This window comes from Salmo trutta, chromosome 39, assembly GCF_901001165.1.
Source record: "Salmo trutta chromosome 39, fSalTru1.1, whole genome shotgun sequence".
NCBI classification, from domain to species: domain Eukaryota; kingdom Metazoa; phylum Chordata; class Actinopteri; order Salmoniformes; family Salmonidae; genus Salmo; species Salmo trutta.
The window spans coordinates 2,532,789-2,558,604 of record NC_042995.1 but is presented as its reverse complement, the minus strand read 5'-3'; the positions used below and the strand labels follow the sequence as shown (position 1 = coordinate 2,558,604).

The following is a 25,816-nucleotide window of genomic DNA, read 5'->3' as shown; positions in this document are numbered from 1 at the left end:
ACAAATAAAGCAAAACCCTTGAATGAGTAGGTGTGTCCAAACTGCTGACTGGTACTGTATGTGTGCAATTCAGAGGGTGACTGGGTAAGACAGAATATTGAAGTGCCTTTGAACAGGTTATGGTAGTAGGTGCCAAGAACTGTAACACTGCTGGGTTTTTCACACTCAGCAGTTTCCCGTGTGTATCAAGAATGGTCCACCACCCCAATGACATCCAGCCAACTTGACACGACTGTGGGAAGCATTGGAGTCAACATGTGCCAGCATCCCTGTGGAATGCTTTCAACACCTTGTAGAGTCCATGCCCCGACAAATTGGTTCTGTTCTGGGGGGCATAAGGGGTTGCTGCAACTCAATATGAAGGTGTTCTTAATGTTTAGTACACTCAGTGTAAGTATGAAGGACAGGAGTCACAGAGATAGTCAATGAGTTCTGTGATAGGACTGAACTGTTTCTAACTGGCTTTAATGGCTTGTAGAAGTGGACTTTATTCAGGAAGGTCTTGTGGACACAAGGCTTTTTTCCATGGTCCAGAACCTTCAGGACTGGGGTTCTGGACTGGGTCTCACTCAGTGTGCTTTGGGAGTAGATTCATCTGAGAACTCGGCCCTCTATCTCTCTTGGATGTGTGTGGTAGGGTGTTTCTCTGTGTTTCTCTATGTAAGGACACTTTCTCACATGCATCCTCTAGAATCTGCAGTGTTCCAGAAATATTAAAGAGAAAGTCCTCTAACCTGGTCTCGTTCTTTTTTGCCTCTTTCCAAGAAACAACTTCTACTACTGCAAATGAAAGGGGAGCAGGCTATCTGCCAGTATGGACGTGTTGAAACAGTTGAGTAACTTTACTTCAAACCCCCAAAATCTTTTAGTTATGATTTATTTATGAATGTTAACATGTTACACATTTGGTTATCTTCCTTAGAAAATGACCATGTTAACAAAAATGATTTAATTAGCCAAATAATTTTAGAGCTAGGCCCAAGATACGTGCTGGTTTGAAACCAGCGTCATTTCCTCTTTAGCCCTTGCCGTGGGTCCCTGCTGTTGCCCATAGATACTGTGGGCTTGGGGTCGGTGCCAGGACCTCCGGTGCCTCGCCCAGTCTGCTGTCCTGTGCTCCCATAGGTTGGATTCCGGGAGAGCGGAGAGCATCCATTGGAAGAGTATGTGAGGGTGGGGACTGAGGGGGTGGAGCTTTGACTGACAGAAGAACTGTTCTGGGACTCAATTTTAGACTGGAGAGAGGAGGATGAGATGAACAGAGAGAAAGTGAGAGGTGATGGGGAGATGTAGAAAATAACATGTATAATAATATGTATAGATCATTCTGGTGTGTGTACTCACCGGCCTGTTGGCCTGGGCCAGTACCTCTGGGTTTGGTTCACTAAAGTTTGGCACCTCAGAGAAGACCATGCAAAAACTACAATACAACACAGATCAATACCTTAACTAAATCTACAACACATTAGCATCCAAGTCAACCGTTTGTGTGTCTTACTCTCCTATCTTCTGCAGGTCTCCTCCTCTGCCTGTGTAGAGAGTCAGACAGCCCTTCCACAGGGATGCATAGCTGACGAGAGAGAGAAACAGACAGACGACAGAGAGAGACACTGAGCTGCACTTCCTAACCTCCTTTTCAAACGTATGACCATAGAGACACATATTTCCCTCAGATTACACAGACCCACAAAAAACTCAAAAACAAATCAAACTTTGAGAAAGTCCCATATGTATTGGGTGAAATACCACACTGTGCCATCACAGCAGTAAGATTTGTGACCTGTTGCCACAAGAAAAGGGCAACCAGTGAAGAACAAACACCATTGTAAATACAACCCATATTTATGTTTATTTATTTCCCCTTTTTTACTTTAACTATTTGCACATCATTACAACAATGTATATTGACATAATTGTCAGAGAGACAGAACATAATAAATGACTGTCTAGATAGATAGATAGATAGATAGATAGATAGATAGATAGATAGATAGATAGATAGATAGATAGATAGATAGATAGATAGATACCCTCGTGTGAGGCGGAGGATGTCTCCTGGCTGGATGAGTCCACCCACCTCGTCCCACACAGACAGGGTGATGCACCCACTCTTATCAGCCACCTGACAGGAGAGGGAGAGGGAGTAGAATAGACAGGGAGGGTGGAAGAGAGCAATTATCCCACTTTACAGGAGAGGTAGAGAAGGTTTGCATGAAGGAGAGAGCAGAAAAAGGCAGGATGAGACTGAAGAAAGATGGTGGGTGGAGGAGAGGGAGAAAATAATGAGGAAATGATCCCCACCTTGCAGGAGCGAACCTCATGCCCATCCTTTGTTTTAGTTACCCTTCCTTCAGGTGGAGGGAAAAAGAGAGTGAACAAAGTTTGCATTCATTCATCACCAAATGAAAAACTGCATTTTTTTTATAAAACAAACATTTTACTGTCATTCACCACTCACCCATTTCCAACACGATAAAGATTACGTTTAAATTCTTCAATCCCAACTTTATGTCTTTTATCAAGAATTGAGCATCGTTTGGCACAATGGCGGACATATTTGATTAAAGTCACTGAAGAGAGACTAGTAGTGATGGTGGAAATCGTTCAAATCAGGTTCTAATTAATTTACAGCTGTCAAAATTAGGGAGACGAGAAAAACACATGATTATCAAGGGGGCGTGTTACGTTCAGAGCTCGTTCCCCCATAATAAAGCATAAATTCTCCATATAGCTATTTCGAAATCCAAATAAGCCTATATAAGCAGAATACATACTTGCCGTATGTTTTCTTTAATACGTACGGCAAATACTAAAAGTGAACAATCGTCACGAACAGGATTCGAACCTGTGCGGGGAAACCCCATTGGATTTCGAGTCCAACGCCTTAACCTCTCGGCCACCGTGACTGTGCAAGTTCCTGGCGGTAACAATGGTATAGAAACCGCCTTGCGATATTGGGATATTTGGCTAGGTATTTTTTTGAGAAGCTAGTTACGTTAGATAAGTGGTATTGTAAGAGAGCGCTGGTTTCATACTGCATCCTTGCTTTTCTTTGTAGCTACGTATTGTAAATAAACTGAAGGTAAGACATTTTCTCTTTTCCTGTCCTGCACTGTAGTTTGCCAAATTGCCACATGTTGGCGCTAATACACTGCCGACGAGATGGGTGAGGCCAGGGCCACACAGAATGCACTACAAACAAAAATATCATAGACCTAATCAGGGTTCTATAGCTATCTCTGTTCAAAAGGTTTATAATGTAATGTTTACAATGTGTTGTAAAATATGACAAACATGTGAATAAAATGTAAATGAAGAACAACAAAAGCGATGAAAAGTTAGTCCTTATCAAAACAGCTGAATCTTTAATTCATCTGGCCTGTAGGCCTACAAGGTTGTAACATTTTTACTACAGAAAACAAACGATTTTACAGATACAGCTTTCATAAATACATTATTTTATTTAAATTACAACAATTATGTAATCCTACAAACAACTGTATTAAATTTGCACATAATACTAAGTAAATATTTAAGGGCACAAATCTATTACAAATATTGAGAGTTCAAGCCAAAATCAGATATTTCCTTGGTCTTAAAATAATTCTAACACAAAAAGGAAGGAATGTAAATTCCTATATATTCATTAGGCCTATTAGAATATAGTGGCTGGTTATATAGGGCCTGGTTATATACATATCACAGGAGGCTGCTAAGGGGAGGAACGCTAATATTAATGGCTGGAATGGAGTGAATAGAATGTTATCAAACACATGGTACCCATGGAAATTCCATGTATTCCGTTCCAGCCATTACTATAAGCCAGCCCTCCCAAATTAAGTTGCAACCGGCCACCTGTGATATGTACTGTATATAAGACCTGTGATATGTACTGTATATAAGACCTGTGATATGTACTGTATATAAGACCTGTGATATGTACTGTATATAAGACCTGTGATATGTACTGTATATCAGACCTGTGATATGTACTGTATATAAGACCTGTGATATGTACTGTATATAAGACCTGTGGTATGTACTGTATATAAGACCTATGATATGTACTGTATATAAGACCTGTGATATGTACTGTATATCAGACCTGTGATATGTACTGTATATCAGACCTGTGATATGTACTGTATATAAGACCTGTGATATATACTGTATATAAGACCTGTGATATGTACTGTATATAAGACCTGTGATATGTACTGTATATAAGACCTGTGATATGTACTGTATATAAGACCTGTGATATGTACTGTATATCAGACCTGTGATATGTACTGTATATCAGACCTGTGATATGTACTGTATATCAGACCTGTGATATGTACTGTATATCAGACCTGTGTTAGTGACTGTTGAGGGTTGACTTTACAGACTTTACATAAAAAATGGATTAAGACATGAAGAAATGAAATACAAGTGTGTATGCGTGTGTGTGTGTTTATGTGCGTGGGTTATATGATGGGGATCTGGGCCTTCTCGTCCTGTTGCTTCTTTACTTCCTGTTGGTACCTAGAAACACAGAGGGACAGGGTTGACCGCCGACCTTAACAAACCAAAAGGTTCAAACAGACTAATCATAGGTCTCAGAGAGCAAAGACAAGTTGGCAGGCATGCTATCCTTTACATTCAGGCAAGGACCCTGACAGATCAATTTAGCCCTCTGTTTTTTAAAGTGTAAACAAATGAAAGATAATGACCATGGTTATAGAGTAACATTTTTTTTTTAATGACTTTAAGTAATCTTGCAAAATACAACTCTCAGGACCAGTTTGCCAACAAAAAAATGTGTCTGTAAAAAGTTCCAAACTGGTATAGACACCATGTCCAAGGACAATGTACTGTCATAAATGTATCTGTTTTTGACCAAACACACTTTGCCCTGCAAAGCAGTACTGTATATTTATTAACAATGTTATTGTCAGACAATGGCATTGATTGACATACACCCCATCAGAATGTTGTTTTTATTTCCCTTTCTTTCTCCTTATAGGGTTTGATTGAATGCCATGCATGTCAGTTTGCATAGCTCTGTGTCCCACTCACATCCAGATTCTAACAAGTTGGTTGGCTCCTGCCAATCCAAGAAAACCGTTGACAAAAAAGAGACCCCAGTTCTTCGGAATAATGACAAGAGAATATCGGGACCAAATAACACCTGCAAAATAGAGGGGTGACAAGACAGGTAAAAAGACAGGTAAAGAGACAGGTAAAAAGACAGGTAAAGAGACAGGTAAAGTTGGAGCATCTGAATGTTTTTTAGATTCAGGAATTTGTTACTGTTGTATAGTGGATGTAAATGTCAAATATTGTCTTTCCCCACAATGTCCATTACCTGTAGTCATGAGTACTCCAGACTGAGAGAGACTCAGTTTATCAGCTGGTCGTGTCATATCAGCCATGCCAGCCATAACCAGGCCCTGTAGAGAGAGAGAGAGACTCAGTTTATCAGCTGACCGGGTCATATCAGCCATGTCAGCCATAACCAGGCCCTGTAGAGAGAGAGAGAGAGAGAGAGACTCAGTTTATCAGCTGACCGGGTCATATCAGCCATGCCAACCATAACCAGGCCCTGTAGAGAGAGATAAAGAGAGAGAATCACAGCCATGCTTACTTTTAGCACCATTAGAAGATGTCCAGCACATGAGACACTTGTTAAAGATATCAACTCTTACCCATTTACACACCGGTGCCCAGAAGAAGACTGTCTTTGGGCCTACAAAGGGAAACATATCAGTGTTTATTTAGAAAGGTTAGACATGAAAGTTGAGTACAATTACACAAGATCACAATGATTCATGTGAGCGTTAGTTTTGTGTAAACAGTTGGTTGATACCGCAACAAAGAGATCACACTGGGCACACACTGGTCGAATCAACGTTGTTTCCACGTCATTTCAATGAATTTAAGTTGAACCAATGTGGAATAGATGTTGAATTGACGTCTGAGTGGGATATGCCAAAGCAATTAGGCAGGAAAACTTTCCATAAACAGATAAACGTTGTGCGGCATTAAACTGTGAAATCATTTGATTTGTTGTTGAGGAGTGAAATATAAAGATGAAATAAGAGAGATAAAGTGAAACAACTGTTATTCTCCTGCTCTCTTCTTACCAATTGAAAACTTGCCAAGGGCTATAATTTACTGAAGAGTGCTAAACATGGTGGTTGAACGTCACTAAGCTTCACACCTATTATCCATTCAGTCTTCCCTTCTCTGGTCTATTTGATAGCTAGGCTGATTGTTTTATCAACTATATTAACTTGCTTTTACTTCATTGCTTTGCTTTTAATCTTCGTTATGATTTTAATCTCATCTCTGTATCATTATGCTCCCAAACTATTTTGATATTAATTAACAATATCCCATGAACCAGGAATTGAGGACCACTGATTGGAACAACCTTCTGTCTACCCCCTTCAAGCCACATGAACACTGTTATAGTTCAGCCCTAGCTCCCCAGGGCTGAGAGAAGAGCCCTGTGTACCCCCTTCAAGCCACATTAACACTGTTATAGTTCAGCCCTAGTTCCCCAGGGCTGAGAGAAGAGCCCTGTCTACCCCCTTCAAGCCACATGAACACTGTTATAGTTCAGCCCTAGCTCCCCAGGGCTGAGAGAAGAGCCCTATGTACTCCCTTCAAGCCACATGAACACTGTTATAGTTCAGCCCTAGATCCCCAGGGCTGAGAGAAGAGCCCTGTCTACCCCCTTCAAGCCACATTAACACTGTTATAGTTCAGCCCTAGCTCCCCAGGGCTGAGAGAAGAGCCCTGTCTACCCCCTTCAAGCCACATTAACACTGTTATAGTTCAGCCCTAGTTCCCCAGGGCTGAGAGAAGAGCCCTGTCTACCCCCTTCAAGCCACATGAACACTGTTATAGTTCAGCCCTAGTTCCCCAGGGCTGAGAGAAGAGCCCTGTGTACCCCCTTCAAGCCACATGAACACTGTTATAGTTCAGCCCTAGCTCCCCAGGGCTGAGAGAAGAGCCCTGTGTACTCCCTTCAAGCCACATGAACACTGTTATAGTTCAGCCCTAGCTCCCCAGGGCTGAGAGAAGAGCCCTGTCTACCCCCTTCAAGCCACATGAACACTGTTATAGTTCAGCCCTAGATCCCCAGGGCTGAGAGAAGAGCCCTGTGTACTCCCTTCAAGCCACATGAACACTGTTATAGTTCAGCCCTAGTTCCCCAGGGCTGAGAGAAGAGCCCTATGTACTCCCTTCAAGCCACATGAACACTGTTATAGTTCAGCCCTAGCTCCCCAGGGCTGAGAGAAGAGCCCTGTGTACTCCCTTCAAGCCACATGAACACTGTTATAGTTCAGCCCTAGTTCCCCAGGGCTGAGAGAAGAGCCCTGTGTACCCCCTTCAAGCCACATGAACACTGTTATAGTTCAGCCCTAGCTCCCCAGGGCTGAGAGAAGAGCCCTGTGTACTCCCTCATCAGCATTCAGATTAGCAACATCAACACTGTTTGTCCTTATTCACCTCTAAGTTAAATTCAGCTACAGACTGACGTGGATGCTATACCAACACAGCTGTAATAAAACTATGTTTGCTCCATTTAAGATAACCTTAATGTCAAGGTTGCACATGGTTTGCTAGTCTAGGACTGACTAGTACTGACCAAGTCCCCATCCAAAGTCCATGCTCTGCTACTGTAGGTTTCAACTCAGGTTTCAACTCAGGTTTCAACTCAATCTAAGTTTAGAGCACTAGTTTATATGACCATTTATCTATTTCTGTTGATACATATGTTTAATGCTCTTGTTTGTCAGTAAATGATAGCAGTCAGTTTCTCCTTTTTGAAAGTGTCTTTAAAATTCAATTTTAGTCATTTAGCAGAAGCGCTTATCCTGAGCGACTTACAGTAGTGAATGCATACATTTCTTTTTTTTTCTTCTCCGCACTGGTCCCCCGTGGGAATCGAACCCACAACCCTGCAAACGCCATGCTCTACCAACTGAGCCACACGGGACCACAACATCACTCAGAAGTAAAAGATAGATACAGAACAAAAAGACTGAACGACTGGTCGCGTCCATAGATACAGAACTAAAAGACTGAACGACTGGTCGCGTCCATAGATACAGAACTAAAAGACTGAACGACTGGTCGCGTCCATAGATACAGAACTAAAAGACTGAACGACTGGTCGCGTCCATAGATACAGAACTAAAAGACTGAACGACTGGTCGCGTCCATAGATACAGAACTAAAAGACTGAACGACTGGTCGCGTCCATAGATACAGAACAAAAAGACTGAACGACTGGTCGCGTCCATAGATACAGAACTAAAAGACTGAACGACTGGTCGCGTCCATAGATACAGAACTAAAAGACTGAACGACTGGTCGCGTCCATAGATACAGAACTAAAAGACTGAACGACTGGTCGCGTCTCTGGCAACCGAACCGATAGAACCAACGACCAGCCGGCTTGGGTAGCAACCCTAGATTTGTTTCGGGACTATATATTGTGGAAGGATGCAATTGTATGAATAAATTAATGAAAATAACGTTTTTAATGAAAACGTGTCAATCATTATTTGAATATGTTGGTAATCCCTTGAAGCCGGTTTCGAGTATATATTGGCACGTTTGCCGGCTCTCGACTTCTTATTTTTTATGAATTTATTCACACTATTTCATCCTTCCACAAGATATATAGTCCCGACACAAATCTGGGGTTGCTACCCAAGCCGGCTGCTCGTCCGTTCTATCGGTTCGGTTGCCAGAGACGCTACACAGTCAATTCAGTCTTGTTGTTCTGCATCTATGGACGCGACCAGTAGTTCGTTGTAAATGTTCGCAAATTCAATCTGGAGTGCCAGAGAGCGTTTATAGTGCGCTCTGGCCGTTCGTAAATTCAGAGCCTTGTCAGATTGTCCGTTTGTAAATTCTGAGCGTTTCGCTCTCGGAGCGTTCAGAGCGCACACTGTACGCTCTGGTCGAGGAGCAGGTTGATCCTGGCGTTCTGACCTCAACGGCAGTCAAGCACCCAAGCTAACTGGCTAACGTTGGCTAGCTTGCTAGCTACTTCCAGACACAAATGAGAGAACACCTCATACTTGCCCTAGCAGAACTGATTAGTCTGTTTTCATAAGTGGGCATAGACAGCAGGCGTCATTTACATTATAAACATTGAAAATATTGACAATGTGTATCAGAGTATACAGTATAGTGTCTGTACTGTAAGATGGTGAGAACAGTGGAAGTGATGCAGATCTCTCAGGTTGAGGTGAGCCTGATAATAATGATGTCCTTACCTGCTGGATGGTTGTAGAAAGGTCTCAGTTTAGCAGGTAGTAGAAGCTCTATCTGGTTAAGAATCCTGTGGTATGAAGCTCTAACTCCCACTAAAGCCATGTCTGGAGACTGGAGTTTTATTTCCTACCTTTGTTGAACTTGAACTTGGTACCGACAGTTCAAAATAAAGAAATAGTATGTGCTGTATTGTAGCACTAGTACACCCTGTCATTGATTGGCTATACTAACTAGAATACAGAAAGCAGGCTCATCTACCCGTAGTGCCTAATCTATTATGAAGGCGTGTCAGGGGCGGTACTGAAATATAAACCCCGCCCCAAACCCACTGCCATTGGTAGGGAGAGTTAGCCCACACTATGAGCCCACCCCATTTCGCAATTCCTAGAAAACAGAGCTCCGTTTAGTTGCCAACCTTTGTCTACATATCGGAGAAGCGTGTTTGTTCAATATTACATATTTCTATCTGAACGTTCCAAAACGTTGTGTCGTACTGAACGCGCCCCACATGTGATTGTGGACTGTACATGGCAAAGACACAACGTAAACAATAAACTGAAGAAGCCAAATTTATCTTTTAACTTAGTTTATGATCCATTTGGCCATTATAACCTCATGCACATGAGAAGGGTTTCTTCAAGTCAGGAACAGTTTTATCCAAAATGGAGAATTTATTTTCAATTCATATATACATACCACAACGTCCTAAAATCAGACAAAGAGGTAAAAGGCTAAAACAAAGTGTTACCGTTGAAAAAGACAACATTAACCATCATCAGACTCAAACATTCACCATCTCTAAAGTGTTGTGTGAATTTGTAAAAGTTTATGTTTCTTTGCCTAATCTTACCTTTCACTAATATTTTACCATCATCCTCACGCAGACGTGCTGTCATCCTCACATCACCTCATACTTATTAACAGCATGAATTGTGCTTTGCAGAGGGAGGGGTGTTATTGACTTGGAAGATTCTGTGGTGGTTGAAGTCCTCAAAGATGAAATTGCATTTAATCAAGTTAATCAGATCCACTAGTTAGTTAGTGTCGCTAATTCTAAATAATCCAACAATGGATGGGCCTCTGCTAACTGCTTTACTTTAAGTTCAGCAGCCTCTGCTTCTTGTTGCTTCTTTACTTCCTGTTGGTACCTAGAAACACAGAGGGACAGGGTTGACCTCCAACCTTAACAAACCAAAATAAAGGTTCAAACAGACTAATCGTAGGTCTCAGAGAGCAAAGACAAGTTGGCAGTCATGCTATCCTTTACATTCAGAAAAGGACCCTGGCAGACTTTCTAAATGTATTCGTATCTCTGAATTTAAAGTGTAACCAAATGAAAGACAAGTAGTCATAGAGTAACAGATTGTATGATATGGACTGTAGTCTAGTGATCTCACAGAAATAAATACAACTTTTAGGACCGGTTAGCTAATTCTGCCAAATGCGCGTTCCAAAGCAGTAGACACCACAGACTTATTTAGTGTTGTATCCATAGAGTCAGAACAGGATCTACATTTATCTCTGTGGTTATATCACTCAGAGGATCTACATTAATCTCTGTGGTTATATCACTCAGTTGACAGGAAAAACACAAGGGCAGAAGGCTTGGCATATAATATGCCTGGTTTAAACCACAACAAAGAAGGCAAAGCCCAAGGACAATGTCACTAGCTGTCATAAATGTGTGACCAAGCACACTTTGCCCTTCAGAGCGGTACTGTGTATTTAACAAGCCTGTTGTCAGACAATGACTGACATACAGTACATTGACAAATTATTATGATTTTTCCCCCCTAATATGGTTTGATTGAATAGGGCTCACAGATATCAAATCAAATTGAATGTATGTAAAATTGCAGGGTACAAGTTGGTGTGTAGCTCTGTATCTAACTGTCTGTTCCACTCACATCCAGATTCTAAAGAGTTGGGTGGCTCCTGACGCACCAAGAAAACAGTTGCAACAAAACAGAAACCAATTCTTGGGAATGATGACCAGGGACCATCTGGACCAAATAACACCTGTAAAATAGTGGAGAGACAGGTAAAGGGACAGGTAAAGGGACAGGTAAAGTTGGAGCATCTGAATGTTGTTTCTGCTTCAGAAATGTGTTACTGTTGCATAATGCGTATAAAAATCCAATATTAGCTTTTCCTACTTTTCTCATAATTTTGAGTGTTGTATGTAAGGGTAGCGGCTAGGAGACATCTGACCAGGATCAGGGATAATCAGTGTTGTAGGTGAGGGTACCGGCTAGGAGACATCTGACCAGGATCAGGGCTAGTCAGTGTTGTATGTGAGGGTACCAGCTAGGAGACATCTGACCAGGATCAGGACTAGTCAGTGTTGTATGTGAGGGTACCGACTAGGAGACATCTGACCAGGATCAGGGCTAGTCAGTGTTGTATGTGGGGGTACCGACTAGGAGACATCTGACCAGGATCAGGGCTAGTCAGTGTTGTATGTGGGGGTACCGGCTAGGAGACATCTGACCAGGATCAGGGCTAGTCAGTGTTGTATGTGAGGGTACCGGCTAGGAGACATCTGACCAGGATCAGGGCTAGTCAGTGTTGTATGTGGGGGTACCATCTAGGAGACATCTGACCAGGATCAGGGCTAGTCAGTGTTGTATGTGGGGGTACCGGCTAGGAGACATCTGACCAGGATCAGGGCTAGTCAGTGTTGTATGTGAGGGTACCGGCTAGGAGACATCTGACCAGGATCAGGGCTAGTCAGTGTTGTATGTGAGGGTACCGGCTAGGAGACATTGACCAGGATCAGGTCTATCTCTGGTGAGACTCGGTGGTCGGCCAGCCCAAGCAGGTTATTGTTGGTTCAAGTGATGGTGACCAAAAAAAATATTTACATAAAGGAAAATACAAAGGCATACCCAAAAGATGCCCAGAGTAACACCTGGCTAGCACAGCCCAGCACCTGACCCGGTTGCTGCTGCCACCTAGGGATGGTTTTGGAAGTGGGAAATGGATTGTATAACTATGCCCTGTGCACTACCTAACTCCATACCTTAACACAAATCAACAGCTAATGACATCACGTGTGGAAAACGTCCAGTAGTGGTTTGTAACTAGCCGTATCCGAGGACCAAAACACGATTATCATCTCTAATTGAAAATAGTCTGAGATAGAGTAGTCTCAAACAGGCACGGGTCATCTTGTGTCATTTAAGGACAGTGCTATCACGCAGGGACATACCGTTACAGTCCTTGTTAACAGTCAGTGGGGCTTTTACAAAGCAGCAATGGAAAACCCATGATGCAGGGGCAGGTGTGAAAGTTCCATGCCATCATGTCTGAATCCATGCCAGTAATTCTATCACTGAACTGTTCATCTGAAGGGTCATCAAGCTACACACACTCTCGCACACACACATGCATGTACACACTCGCACGCACGCACGCATTCACACACTCGCACGCACACACACAGGCACACACACACACTAACACACAGTTCCTGTCCTCTCTGTCCTCATTGCTCCGTTACCTGTAGTCATGAGTACTCCAGACTGAGAGAGACTCAGTTTATCAGCTGGTCGGGTCATATCAGCCAGACCCGCAAAAACAAGACCCTGGAGAGAGAGAGAGAGAGAGAGAGAGAGAGAGAGAGAGAGAGAGAGAGAGTACTACATCATAGGACCATTAAATAACATATCGTTTGGCGGGTCGGAGAGTGGATCATTAACTGTATGGGATATTAAGATTAGACAGAGGCAGCATACAGGAGCTTATAAAATGTGACTTCATTCTCTAGAAGCGACCTCAATCAGTTCACGTGACAGAAAGGAATTTGTAGACACAGGTCAGGCATTACTAATTCATTATTATTTACTCCCGTTTCCACTCTTACATGCAATTGCTTCTTATGAGTTCCTGTATGCTGCCTCTGTGCTGTCTTAATTTCCTGTGTGGCTCAGTTGACAGAGCATGCTGTTGTGGGTTGTGGGTTCGATTCCCATGAAGGACCAATACAAAACGGTATGCACTCAGTATAAGAGTGTCTGCTCAATGACCAAAATGTTAAACTCTCTGAACCCTCAGAACACTCTCAGAACCCTCTGAACACTCTCAGAACCCTCTGAACACTCTCTGAACCCTCTGAACACTCTCTGAACCCTCTAAACACTCTCTGAACCCTCTAAACACTCTCTGAACCCTCAAAACACTCTCAGATCCCTCTAAACACTCTCTGAACCCTCTAAACACTCTCTGAACCCTCTAAACACTCTCTGAACCCTCAAAACACTCTCAGATCCCTCTAAACACTCTCTGAACCCTCAAAAAACTCTCAGAACCCTCTAAACACTCTCTGAACCCTCTAAAAACTCTCAGAACCCTCTGAACACTCTCTGAACCCTCAAAACACTCTCAGAACCCTCTGAACACTCTCTGAACCCTCAAAACACTCTCAGATCCCTCTAAACACTCTCTGAACCCTCAAAACACTCTCAGAACCCTCTAAACACTCTCTGAACCCTCTAAACACTCTCAGAACCCTCAAAACACTCTCAGAACCCTCTAAACACTCTCTGAACCCTCTAAACACTCTCTGAACCCTCTAAAAACTCTCAGAACCCTCTGAACACTCTCTGAACCCTCAAAACACTCTCTGAACCCTCTAAACACTCTCTGAACCCTCAAAACACTCTCAGAACCCTCAAAACACTCTCAGATCCCTCTAAACACTCTCAGAACCCTCTAAACACTCTCTGAACCCTCAAAACACTCTCAGAACCCTCTAAACACTCTCTGAACCCTCTAAAAACTCTCAGAACCCTCTGAACACTCTCTGAACCCTCAAAACACTCTCAGAACCCTCTGAACCCTCTAAAAACTCTCAGAACCCTCTAAACTGCTACGCTGCAAATCTTTTAACACTTACCCATTTACACACTGGTGCCCAGAAGAAAACTGTCTTTGGACCTACAGACGAAACAAAACGTGGTTTAATTATTAAGGTTAATTATTATAAGGTTAGCAATGACAGTTGTGTTGAATACATAACGTTACAGTGATATATGTGACATTTAGTTTTGTGCAAAAAGTTGGTTGATTCCACAGTAAAATGATATGCCAATTGAACCAGTAGGCCTCAGACTTTCTGTGAAGTGACAGAAGTTTTCAAGCATTAAACTTTGCCACCTGATTCGTTGTAGTAACGTTTTAAGATGAGGCGACATTGAAAGTTACTGGTTAAATCCTTTCCTAGATAATTCCACCTGTTGTCATTCTCGTGCCCTCAGCTTGTCTCTGTCCTCCTTCCACTGCCTGTACTTCAATGCCTTGCCAATTGAAAACTTGCCAAGGGCGATCATTTATTGAAGAGTGCCAGCATGTAGTGTCATGCACGTCATTTAGTTACCCACCTATTGTCCATTCATATGCTTTCCTTCTCTGGTCTATTTGATAGCTAGGCTGGTTGTTTTATCAACTGTAAGTTGTTATTAATGTGCTGTGCTTTTACATCTCATACTGACTTCCCTCTGCTTTATCATGGTGCCAACCTATTTTGATATTAACAACATCCCATGAACCCGGAATGGAGAACCCCTGCTTGGAACAACCTTCTGTCTACCCCCTTCAAGACACATTACCACTCTTCTATAGGGACGGACTGGGACCAGAAATCGTCCCAAGCATTTCTAACACACAGGATCATTTTTTCCCTTGAGATATTAGCCAAATAATTAGAATTTTGGCAAAACCCACAATTTTGACAGGCCCACCAGGCTAAAGACAGGTCCACCAGCCCATCTGGCATTTGCCAGAATTGCCCTATGACCAGTCCGTCTCTGTTATCTCCCCAGGGCTGGAAGAAGAGCCCTGTGTACTAGCTCATCAACGTTCAGATAGTTCGCATGTGACAGACAGACTGGGCAGCATCAAGACTGTTTGTCCTTATTAACCTCAAAGTTATAATCAGCTACACACTCCTCTTGTCACATTGAAACAATTCCAACACTACTATGTTTGCTCCATTGAAACAATTCCAACGCTACTATAATAAAACTATGTTTGCTCCATTGACGATGACCCCATCACAGAGGTTACTCGTGACCAGGGGTCCATTCACCAACCCCAATACACTGCTACTGTAAGTTTGCTCATTCTTTTGTCCCTTAAATAATGTACTTCATAACAGTGAGGTTAGTGACAGTCACAGTCCCACTGTATTGAACATCACTCTTATTTACCAAATAGAAGAGTAGAATACATCCAGAGGTGATAATGATATATTATCTTATCTCATTTTATAAATATTGAGAAAGTGTATTCTGAAGATGGGGAGACTTTTAGACATTAATCAATAGACAACAGGGAGGAGACATGAATCAATAGACACCATGAGGAGAGTGATACAGAGACAGCCAGGTTAGTAGGACCTGATGCTGTAATATTGATAATGTCCTTACCTGCAGGATGGTTGTAAATGGGTCTCAGTTTACCAGGTAGTAGAAGCTCTATCTGGTAAAGAATCCTGTGGTATGAAGCTCTAACTCCCACTAAAGCCATGTCTGGTGACTGTTGAAACTTGGCACCAACAGTTTAGAATCAAAGTAATATGCGACGTGCTTTATTGTTCCACCGGTACACCCTGTCGTTGGGCTACTTGAACTGATCAGACAGAATAGATTGTGTGAACCATTAGCTGACAGCAGGCATGGTTAACCTCTATGATGCTTACTGGATGGAATCTTCTATTATTGGGGAGGGGGGGTTGTACTGAACGTTAACTCCGCCCCACTACCACTGCCATTGGTAGGGAACAGTAAGCCTATCGTACTTCACTTTCCAAGAATTACACACGGGATTGGAAATGGTACAATGTAAAAAATAAACTGATGCCAGACACACTGACTCTTGGACACACTTTGAAATGACATGAATCACATTATCAACTGACACAATGGATTTAACACAGGTAGGAAGATGCGGTTTCTGTCTGATGAAACTAGAATCTACAGTTATTATTATAATATTATAATAAAGTTATTATATAAATACTGTGGCACTTAGAGATTGTTTTTCAGTGAAAATCACTTTATAAATTCAATGTATTATTATCTAGGCACTAATTTCTACCATAATAATTTGTCCTTGACCAAGTTAACACATACTTTCACAGGCTAGTTCACAGGCCGATCATCACAAAGAGTTCAATAATATTTTTGGGCTCAAGAAGTAGCGGGCTCAAAACAGGGAGGACATGGAGTTTGGGGAGGGGGGCTAATCTGGGCCTGCGCAGTGCTCACGTTTCCTGGCTACATACCATCTGCACCAACGTGAAACCTTTCAGTGTGTTCTATAGAGTTGTTCATTCGAGAAAGTCTGCCAGCCAGACGACGATACCAAATTGAGACAATTGTAGCGACTGAACTAAAACAGAGGAGGAGTCCAGAAAGACATTCATTTGTAGCCTAAATTGTAAGACACCATGACTTAAACTTTTTTCGGTGTAGATATATCAGTAATACTTGTGTTGTTTGTGAGGCGGACAGGGTTTCGACACCATGCCCTGTACCAACAATCTAATCTGGGATATTAGGAAACGCACCATCGGTTCCAACAAAATAAACAACTTTACAAGGAGTAACTACTTAGGTGAGACAAACGTTTTCATAAAATATTTTATGTACAAATGGTCTAAATACTACTTTATTGTCATTGTACTGTATGTGTCAGTACAATGTTTTACAACAGCCTACTGCCTTGCGCTAGGAATTGATCTAAGACAGACTGTTCTTTTATTAGCAGTGTTTTATATAAATTCATACTTTACAAAGACTACTTATTGTATTTAAGCATTTGTGTTGGCTAAAATAATACTTTTGTTAAAGCGACTACCTTATGTGATACCTAAAACGGTTCTTGTGGTATCATAATGATTTCCTGTAGGAAGAAAAGAGTTTGTTCAAAGGCTGAAACTTGAAGCCAGTCTTGATGTACACGAGGGCTCTGTAAGTACCAACATGCCTTACAGAAGTGATTAACAGTGTGCACTGTGATAATTGCATGATATCCTGTGTTTTCAAACTGTTATTGTTTTTCATGACAGGTGAATACGATATGCTGGAACGACACAGGAGAATACATCTTATCTGGATCAGATGATGACAAATTGGTCATCACAAACCCATATAGCCGGAAAGTAAGATGCATTTTCTTTGGGGCCAAAACATTGTTTATGATCAAGGTACCACAGTGTTGTGCTTCAACCTGTTGTTCAAATGGACGTAGAAGAGACAGAGAGACAATATAATGTCCTTTTCCACTCTCCAGGTCAAGGCATCCATTACATCATGGCATCGATCCAATATCCTCAGTGCCAAGTTCATGCCCCAAACCAACGACAGAATGATCGTGTCCGCAGCAGCCGACGGCAAGATCTTCCTCACCAACGTAGAGAGGGGTTCCAACATGGACCCGGTGTTGCAGTACCACTGTCATAACGGTGCCGCCTACGAGGTGAGGGGGGCGGGGGCGTCTGAGTTATCCAGCATTTGAATCTCATCGCCATCGGAGTGTAATTCAATAGAGAGAGTTGATTAATGTATCCAATCTATCACTTCTCCATCTACATCACATTTACCTCAACATCTGTTATTGCTGTGGAAGGTAGGAATGGTATGTGGACCATAAATAAGTCCTTGGCATGTTGCTGCAGTGAAAGTCATCTATTCTAAAGCCCCCTGTCTATCAGTAGACAGGAATTCTAATTCTATTCCACGGCCCAATCAGAGCAGGTTCTATATCTATTCTAAACCCTGTCTATTTCTATTGGTAGATATTGATGGTACCTAGTGACCCTCATTCTTTCCTGTCCTGTGGAGAGGATGGAACAATCCGGTGGTTTGATGTCCGAGTTTCTCCTGGCTGCTGGCAAACTAACTGTAAAAAGGTAGGTTTGCGTTATGACAGTACAGCTACACTCTATTACAGGCAAATGAACAATTCCTATGTAACTATGATGTTATTACTACCATTTTATTGTGTAGTTACATATGTATAAAGGCAACTTATTTTTAATAACGACTTTTCTCCACCATTATTACCAGTAGTTTTACCTGGCACTCAAACAACAGATGTCAGAATTCCCTTTATGAAGATATCTTGAGCTTTTTTTTTTTACTAGGACATCCTGATTGACTGTCGGCGAGCAGTAACATCCATGACCATATCCCCTGTGGAATCCTTCTATCTGGCTACTGGCTGCTCTGACAGCTCAGTCCGGATCTATGACAGGAGAATGCTGGGTACCATAGCAACAGGTATGCACAACCTCAACGGCGGCTACAGGTAGCCTAGCGTTTAGAGCGTTGGGCCAGTAACAGAAAGGTTTCTAGTTTGAATCCGGAGCCGATAAGATTAAACATTTGTTGACGTGGCCTTGAGCAGGGTACTTAACCCTAATAACTCCAGGGTCGCTGTTCATAATGGCAGTCCCTGGCTGTGACCCCTCTGAGGGTGTCTCAGGGGGACTTGGGATATGCTAAAAACACATTTCCAATTCACATGTGTATAATGTACATGTGTGAAACAGGACCAATATAATCAAGCACCGACCAGATAATAATTATTATTATTATTAACTCAAGGTTAATCAGATAACTAAAAATGAACTAATAATTCTATCAATATCAGTAGTCTTGAAGGAATCCTACTGCCACAGTACATAACATAGTTAATCACTGTTTGATTGTCTTTGGGCTCAGTGGTGAGAATAACATTTTCTTCTGAAGGTCTGTATGGAAAATAATAGTTTCCTATATACATCTCATCCACTCTGCAGGTTTCCAGACAGGAAGCGGGGTGGCAGGAATGTGTGCGAGGTTCGTACCGAGGCACCTGGTCAACAAGTCATGTCGCGTGACCTCATTGGCCTACAGTAGGGACGGCAGGGAGGTGCTAGCCAGCTATGCCTCAGACTGTCTCTACCTGTTTGACCCTAAAGATGACAAGGGACACGAGCTGAAGGGACCGTCGCAGGATAACAAGGTGAGAACATTCCTCTCACCCACTGTGTATCACAGTACTAAAGACTGGATTCAATCATTTGAATGTAGTTTGTGTTTACACAACATCTGTGTGCTCACACCGGTTTCTGGAAGCTTCTACCACATGACATGCGGTGTGTGTGTGTGTGTGTGTGTGTGTGTGTGTGTGTGTGTGTGTGTGTGTATGTGTGTGTGTGTTGACAAGAGGAGGTGATGTGCTGTCCCATCTCTGGGCTATTTTTGCCTCACCAGTAGATAACGGTCTGCTGTCTGAATCTGTTCTGGGAAAGGCATTTGAGCTGTGTTCTCACACACACAGCTGCTGAACACATAAGCCAGGGGGCTTCTGGGTAATCTGCAGGGTGAGGCAGCATATTTTGTACAGAACTCGATACATACAACACCAGATAACGTCACCGTTCCTGTACAAACACCACGGAACTAGTGTAACCTATGTGCACTAAGATAGACCTCCCTGTCCCCCTCCTTCTTGTGTATGAGACCCCTGGTATCGCCTGCCAGAGCCTCACCTGGCAGTGAGGGGCGGGGAATGTGAGCCCCCAGTGGAGGGAAGAGGAGGGGAGTGGGGGGTCTCAGCCATAGTGAAAGGGCGGTTATTTTGGTCAGGCCCGATCCCGTGCTGTGCTGTGAGTGGTGAAGTGTCACTGTGTTTCTCCTAGCAGAAGGAGACTCAGCAGAAGCGTCTGCGTCTGAAAGGAGACTGGTCAGACACTGGACCCCTGTCACGGCCAGAGAGCGAGAGGGAGAGGGACGGTAAGAGAAGCTCCTCGCCCCACTAAGTCCCCACTCATCTGAACACACAGCTGACAACACGTGTGCTATCGATGACAGAAGTGCACTCTCACTTGGTCCTATTGCTCCCGAGTGGTGCAGTGGTATAAGAGAAGAATTTGTCCTTAACTGACTTGCCTAGTTAAATAAAGGTTACATTAAAAAATTAAATATATATATATATTGCATGGATTAACACACAATACAATTATACATAAGCATGATATTATTAGATTATGTAAACTTTCACATCATTGTCTATGAGTAATATGATGGATTTTGAACCCTCTTCCTCCTGTAGGAGAGTCCAGGCCTGGAGTGTCTCTGATGCAGAGGATGTCAGACATGTTGTCACGCTGGTTTGAGGATGCCAGTGAGGCCCAGAACAACAGAGGAGCCCGTCCACAGCCACGACCCAGGGTAGACCCTGCAGCAGCTCCACAAGGTAGTGGGCTTCACCAGGAGGCTATGGGGCTAGGGAATCCAGCCCCGTCTCAACCAACATCAACAGCCAGCTTCTCCTCCTCCTCCATGGAGAGCCCGAGGAGCCGTAGGAGTGGCACGGGAACAGGAAGTCTCCAACCGTCTCCTGGGGAACCAATCCTGAGTCTGACATACAGCAACCAGGGCACAACTAGCAGCACCATCCAACTGGACTTCTCCAGCGGTGGCGCCAGCGACCAGGGGGAACCCCCGCGGATCAGGAGCCCAGAGCAGGTGTCCGACACTAGGCAGATCTCATCCCTCAGCCAGTCGGAGGTGGAGGGCATGGGAGAGGAGCCCACACCACAGCCCCCTGGGGAATGGATGCAAAGGTATGGTACTATGATTGCATTGACTGAGGCATAGCTGGCCTACACAGTTAATCATTGAACTACTAGAGTCATGTCTGGCTATTAAAGTGGATGTGTTGTTCCCTTCCTTCCATAGATTTAATTTGAGAGGATCAGAATTAGGGGAAAGAGTACTCAGGTAATTATTTGCCATGGCAACAACAACTAAGAATGAGTTCTTCTTCACTAACAATAGATGTGTCAGATCAGTAGTTTAAATAACGTTGACAGAACAGTTGGAACTAGCATGCTGATGTTGGCCGTTTCCTTGTTGCTCAGTGCATTCAATCAAACCTGCGATACAGAAGTTACACTTCTCACGTGGCTGGACTTTGATTGGATTTAATGACTCTACAGACATGTTGTATATCCTTCCGAAAGGCGCTCTGCTGCTGCGCGGATCCAGGAGATTTTTCGGCGGCGGAAAGAGAAGAAAGAGTTGGCGGATTGCGAGACTCGCCGTATTGGGAAGCCCTCAGTAGAAAAGATCTACAAGGGCCACCGTAATTCCAGGACGATGGTACAGTACAGTATAACAGTACTGAGGATTAAGACAAGCTTGAAGTAATGATTTAGTCCACCAGAGGGGGACCTTGGGCAATATGTGGTGATAACGGCTTCAACTTCTTGTCAGCTATATTTAAGGTTCAATGCTTTAGTTATTGAGAAGTAGCTATGTGGAATACTCATTCAAGCTTTTGTTGTTGTTGTTGTTTATAGACCAATCAGTGTTGTTTCTGGGGTGACCACTTTGTGCTGAGCGGCTCAGACTGTGGTCATATCTTCATCTGGGACAGAGAGACAGGGGAACACCTAATGCTGCTGGAGGCAGACCAGCACGTTATCAACTGTCTGCAGCCACACCCCTACGAACCACGTGAGTTCACTGCTTCTGACAGTCTCACACTGAAGGTGGTTTTAGTCAACACCCAGTCTGGCTCTTACAACTCAAAGGCTTGAAGGCTGTGACTTTACAGGTACAGCGCATTTGGGAAGTATTCAAATCAAAATCAAATCAAATTTATTTATTTAGCCCTTCGTATATCAGCTGAAATCTCAAAGTGCTGTACAGAAACCCAGCCTAAAACCCCAAACAGCAAGCAATGCATGTGAAAGAAGCACGGTGGCTAGGAAAAACTCCCTAGGAAAAACTCCCTAGAAAGGCCAAAAACCTAGGAAGAAACCTAGAGAGGAACCAGGCTATGAGGGGTGGCCAGTCCTCTTCTGGCTGTGCCGGGTGGATATTATAACAGAACATGGTCAAGATGTTAAAATGTTCATAAATGACCAGCATGGTCAAATAATAATAATCATAGTAGTTGTCGAGGGTGCAACAAGCACGTCCGGTGAACAGGTCAGGGTTCCGTAGCCGCAGGCAGAACAGTTGAAACTGGAGCAGCAGCAAGGCCAGGTGGACTGGGGACAGCAAGGAGTCATCATGCCAGGTAGTCTCGAGGCATGGTCCTAGGGCTCAGGTCCTCAGAGAGAAAGAAAGAAAGAGAGAAAGAGAGAATTAGAGAGAGCATATTTAAATTCACTCAGGACACCGGATAAGACAAGAGAATACTCCAGATGTAACAGACTGACCCTAGCCCCCCGACACATAAACTACTGCAGCATAAATACTGGAGGCTGAGACAGGAGGGATCAGAAGACACTGTGGCCCCATCCGATGATACCCCCGGACAGGGCCAAACAGGCAGGATATAACCCCACCCACTTTGCCAAAGCACAGCCCCCACAACACTAAGTATTCAGACCCCTTCACTTTTTCCACATTTTGTTACGTTACAGCCTTATTCTAAAATTGATTAAATTCGTTTTTTTCCTCGTCAATCTACACACAGTACCCCGTTTTTTTTGGGGGGGGGGGGGGGGGGCAAATGTATATAATAAAAAAAAAACCTGAAATATCACATTTACATAAGTATTGAGACCCTTTACTCAGTACTTTGTTGAAGCACCTTTGGCAGTGATTACAGCCTTGAGTCTTCTTGGGTATGATGCTACAAGCTTGGCACACCTGTATTTGGGGAGTTTCTCCCATTCTGCTCTGCTGATCCTCTCAAGCTCTGTCAGGTTGGATGGGGAGCGTCGCTGCACAGCTATTTTCAGGTCTCTCCAGAGATGTTAGATCAGGTTCAAGTCCGGGCTCTGGCTGGTCCACTCAAGGACATTCAGAGACTTGTCTCAAAGCCACTCCTGCGTTGTCTTGGCTGTATGCTTTGGGTTGTTGTCCTGTTGGAAGGTAAACATTCTTCCCAGTCTGAGGTCCTGAGCACTCTGGAGTAGGTTTTCATCAAGGATCTCTCTGTACTTTGCTCCGTTCATCTTTGCCTCGATCCTTACTAGTCTCCCAGTCCATGGCGCTGAAAAACATCTCCACAGCATGATGCTGCCACCACCATGCTTCACCGTAGGAATGGTATTGGCCAGGTGATGAGCGGTGCCTGGTTTCCTCCAGACGTGACGCTTTGCATTCAGGCCAAAGAGTTCAATCTTGGTTTCATCAGACCAGATAATCTTGATTCTCATGGTCTGAGAGTCCTTTAGGTGCCTTTTGGCAAACTTCAAGCTGGCTGTCATGTGCCTTTTACTGTAGAGTGGCTTCCGTCTTGCCACTCCACCATAAAGGTCTGATTGGTGGAATTCTGCAGAGATGGTTGTCCTTCTGGAAGGTTCTCCCATCTCCACAGAGAAACTCTGGAGCTCTGTTAGAGTGACCATCAGGTTCTTGGTCACCTCCCTGACCAAGGCCATTCTCCCCCGATTGCTCAGTTTGGCCGGGCGGCCAGCTCTAGGAAGAGTCTTGGTTGTTCCAAACTTCTTCCGTTTAAGAATTATGGAGGACACTGTGTTCTTGGGGACGTTCAATGCTGCAGAAATGTTTTGGTACCCTTCCCCGGTTCTGTGCCTCGACACAATCCTGTCTCGGAGCTTTACGGACAATTCCTTCGAATTGGCTCGGTTTTTGCTCTGACATGCACTGTCAACTGTGGGACCTTATATAGACAGGTGTGTGCCTTTCCAGATCATGTCCAATGAATTTACCACAGGTGGAATCCAATCAAGTAGTAGAAACATCTGAAGGATGATCAATGGAAACAGGATGCATAGCAAAGGGTCTCATAGCAAAGGGTCTGAATACTTATGTAAATAAGGTATTTCTGTTTTTTATTTGAATTACATTTGCTAACATTTCTAATTTAATAAATTTTAGAATAAGGCTGTAACGGAACAAAATGTGGGAAAAGTGAAGGGGTCTGAATACTTTCCGAATGCACTGTAACTGCCAAAATAAGCAATTAACATCCCATCATGCTTAGGGTCATGTATAAATATGCTGGGCAGGCCATCATTTTGGCCACCATGGCTATGCCCCCATAGGTTGACAATGCCCCCATCCACAGTGCACGAGTGGTCACTGAATGATTAGATGAGCATGGAAAGGATGTAAAGCATATGCCATGGCCGTCTCAGTCACCAGATCTCAACCCAATGGAACACTATTGGAGATTCTGGAGCGGCGCTTGAGACTGCGTTTTCCACCACCATCAACAAAACGCCAAATTATGGAATTTCTCTTGAAAGAATGGTGTTGCATGCCTCCAATAGAGTTCCAGACACTTGTAGAATCTATGCCAAGGTGCTTTGAAGCTGTTCTGGCTCGTGGCGGCCCAACGCCCTATTAAAACACTTTATGTTGGAGTTTCCTTTATTTTGTCAGTTACCCGTATATTCATTTTTTAATTTTTCTGTTCATTCCAGTGTTAGCCACATCAGGGATAGATTCCAACATCAAGATCTGGTCACCGATGGAGGAATCCCCATCATTCAACAGAGTACTCGCTGAAGAGGTGTGACATAAATACATGTATTCATGTCACGGGAGGTTGGTGGCACCTTAATTGGGGAGGACGGGCTCGTGGTAATGGCTCCTCCCCCCACCAGCCTCCACTGATTTGTGTGCTTTACAATCAAACACGTGTGTGGAGGAAAGAAAGGCTCTCACCATAGTGACATTGATGAAGCCATTGGAACCTCTGATCTCCTGATACCTGGTGCTCTGTGTCCTGTAGGTGACCTTCCGTAATGAACTGATGCTGGAGGAGACCAGGAACACTATCACTGTACCTGCCTCATTCATGCTGAGGATGCTGGCCCAACTCAACCACTCCATCACAGCAGGTGAGCGCGACACACACGCACTCTTCCAACCCTGCATCCCTAGTGATAACCCGTGATACAGAATGGCTATGGATCTATCTTAAGTGGTTATAACATGTAATAACAGCAGTCACTGACTGGTAACATTGGTCATCTCTTTCTTTCCTCTACAGAGTCTGAGGACAATGAGGAAGACGAGTAGCCCTATCCATAGCTTCCATACTGGACTGTTGAATGTGTGATGTAGGAACTACATTTTATCTCATTGGATTCACTTTGTGGCCATTATAGTGTTAATGTTACCATAGGGATTGGAGTATTGGACCTCACCTAGTGTAGGTTATAGGACACTAGAAGAGGTGTTGATTTTAGAAATATAGTTGATATTCAGATGTAGATGAATGTTTTGTACCTATTTCTATATTTTGTTCAGGTGTCCAGCCTCTCCGTCTGGCTATGAGAAGTGTTCTCTAGATGGCATCTCGTTATTCTCCTCTGTACTTTGTGAACCTCAGGCCTTTTTGTGAGAAGTCGCATTTCACCTTACTTTGTCTGTGGCTTTTCCTGATACTCTGCAACGACGGCTTCAGTTGACTGTTGCCAATGTGCTTGTTTACCAAAGAGAATGCATTTAAGAATTTACAAATGTTAAAAAATATATTTAAAAAATACATTTGCTTGAAATGAATCACCCTGTTCTTCCTTCTGAAATGGCTAATTGAACATTAATAA

The 25,816-nt window shown here is 43.3% G+C and overlaps 4 protein-coding genes and 1 non-coding gene across 9 annotated transcripts; 1 reads left to right on the top strand and 4 right to left on the bottom strand.

The window, feature by feature from the left end:
- Positions 1 to 863: 863 nt before the first annotated feature.
- On the bottom strand, positions 864 to 2,683 carry LOC115179398 (SOSS complex subunit B2-like). 2 transcript variants are annotated; one of them, XM_029740885.1, is made up of 6 exons: positions 2,459 to 2,683; positions 2,302 to 2,348; positions 2,031 to 2,122; positions 1,499 to 1,570; positions 1,345 to 1,420; positions 864 to 1,235 (listed from the first exon to the last, which is right to left on the bottom strand). In XM_029740885.1, exons 1-6 carry the CDS (start codon positions 2,553 to 2,555, stop codon positions 1,008 to 1,010), a joined length of 612 nt encoding a protein of 203 aa, XP_029596745.1. In that variant the 5' UTR covers positions 2,556 to 2,683; the 3' UTR covers positions 864 to 1,007. The 2 variants fall into 2 exon arrangements, with proteins under 2 accessions (XP_029596745.1, XP_029596746.1); XM_029740886.1 differs by lacking the exon at positions 1,499 to 1,570.
- Positions 2,684 to 2,824: 141 nt separating this feature from the next.
- On the bottom strand, positions 2,825 to 2,906 carry trnas-cga (transfer RNA serine (anticodon CGA)). Its single transcript has one exon. It is a non-coding gene; the product is annotated as a tRNA-Ser (tRNA).
- Positions 2,907 to 4,262: 1,356 nt separating this feature from the next.
- Positions 4,263 to 9,533, bottom strand: LOC115179821 (mitochondrial pyruvate carrier 2). Of its 2 annotated transcripts, none has more exons than XM_029741632.1 (5): positions 9,285 to 9,533; positions 5,691 to 5,731; positions 5,351 to 5,507; positions 5,062 to 5,173; positions 4,263 to 4,527 (listed from the first exon to the last, which is right to left on the bottom strand). In XM_029741632.1, the coding sequence occupies exons 1-5, from the start codon at positions 9,382 to 9,384 to the stop codon at positions 4,470 to 4,472; spliced, it is 468 nt and encodes a 155-aa protein (XP_029597492.1). In that variant the 5' UTR covers positions 9,385 to 9,533; the 3' UTR covers positions 4,263 to 4,469. The 2 variants fall into 2 exon arrangements, with proteins under 2 accessions (XP_029597492.1, XP_029597493.1); XM_029741633.1 differs by having other exon boundaries at positions 4,264 to 4,527; positions 5,351 to 5,435.
- Positions 9,534 to 9,855: 322 nt separating this feature from the next.
- On the bottom strand, positions 9,856 to 15,978 carry LOC115179819 (mitochondrial pyruvate carrier 2). Its single transcript, XM_029741631.1, has 5 exons — positions 15,711 to 15,978; positions 14,180 to 14,220; positions 12,785 to 12,869; positions 11,190 to 11,301; positions 9,856 to 10,430 (listed from the first exon to the last, which is right to left on the bottom strand). Exons 1-5 carry the CDS (start codon positions 15,808 to 15,810, stop codon positions 10,313 to 10,315), a joined length of 456 nt encoding a protein of 151 aa, XP_029597491.1. The 5' UTR covers positions 15,811 to 15,978; the 3' UTR covers positions 9,856 to 10,312.
- Positions 15,979 to 16,544: 566 nt separating this feature from the next.
- LOC115179815 (DDB1- and CUL4-associated factor 6-like) lies at positions 16,545 to 25,772 on the top strand. 3 transcript variants are annotated; one of them, XM_029741623.1, is made up of 15 exons: positions 16,545 to 16,899; positions 17,194 to 17,255; positions 17,354 to 17,446; positions 17,578 to 17,763; positions 18,083 to 18,196; positions 18,431 to 18,566; positions 19,088 to 19,293; positions 19,976 to 20,066; positions 20,386 to 20,899; positions 21,015 to 21,056; positions 21,275 to 21,437; positions 21,638 to 21,794; positions 24,686 to 24,774; positions 24,997 to 25,105; positions 25,258 to 25,772. In XM_029741623.1, exons 1-15 carry the CDS (start codon positions 16,809 to 16,811, stop codon positions 25,284 to 25,286), a joined length of 2,082 nt encoding a protein of 693 aa, XP_029597483.1. In that variant the 5' UTR covers positions 16,545 to 16,808; the 3' UTR covers positions 25,287 to 25,772. The 3 variants fall into 3 exon arrangements, with proteins under 3 accessions (XP_029597483.1, XP_029597484.1, XP_029597482.1); XM_029741624.1 differs by having other exon boundaries at positions 19,973 to 20,066; positions 21,299 to 21,437; XM_029741622.1 differs by having other exon boundaries at positions 19,973 to 20,066.
- The last annotated feature ends 44 nt before the right edge of the window (positions 25,773 to 25,816 follow it).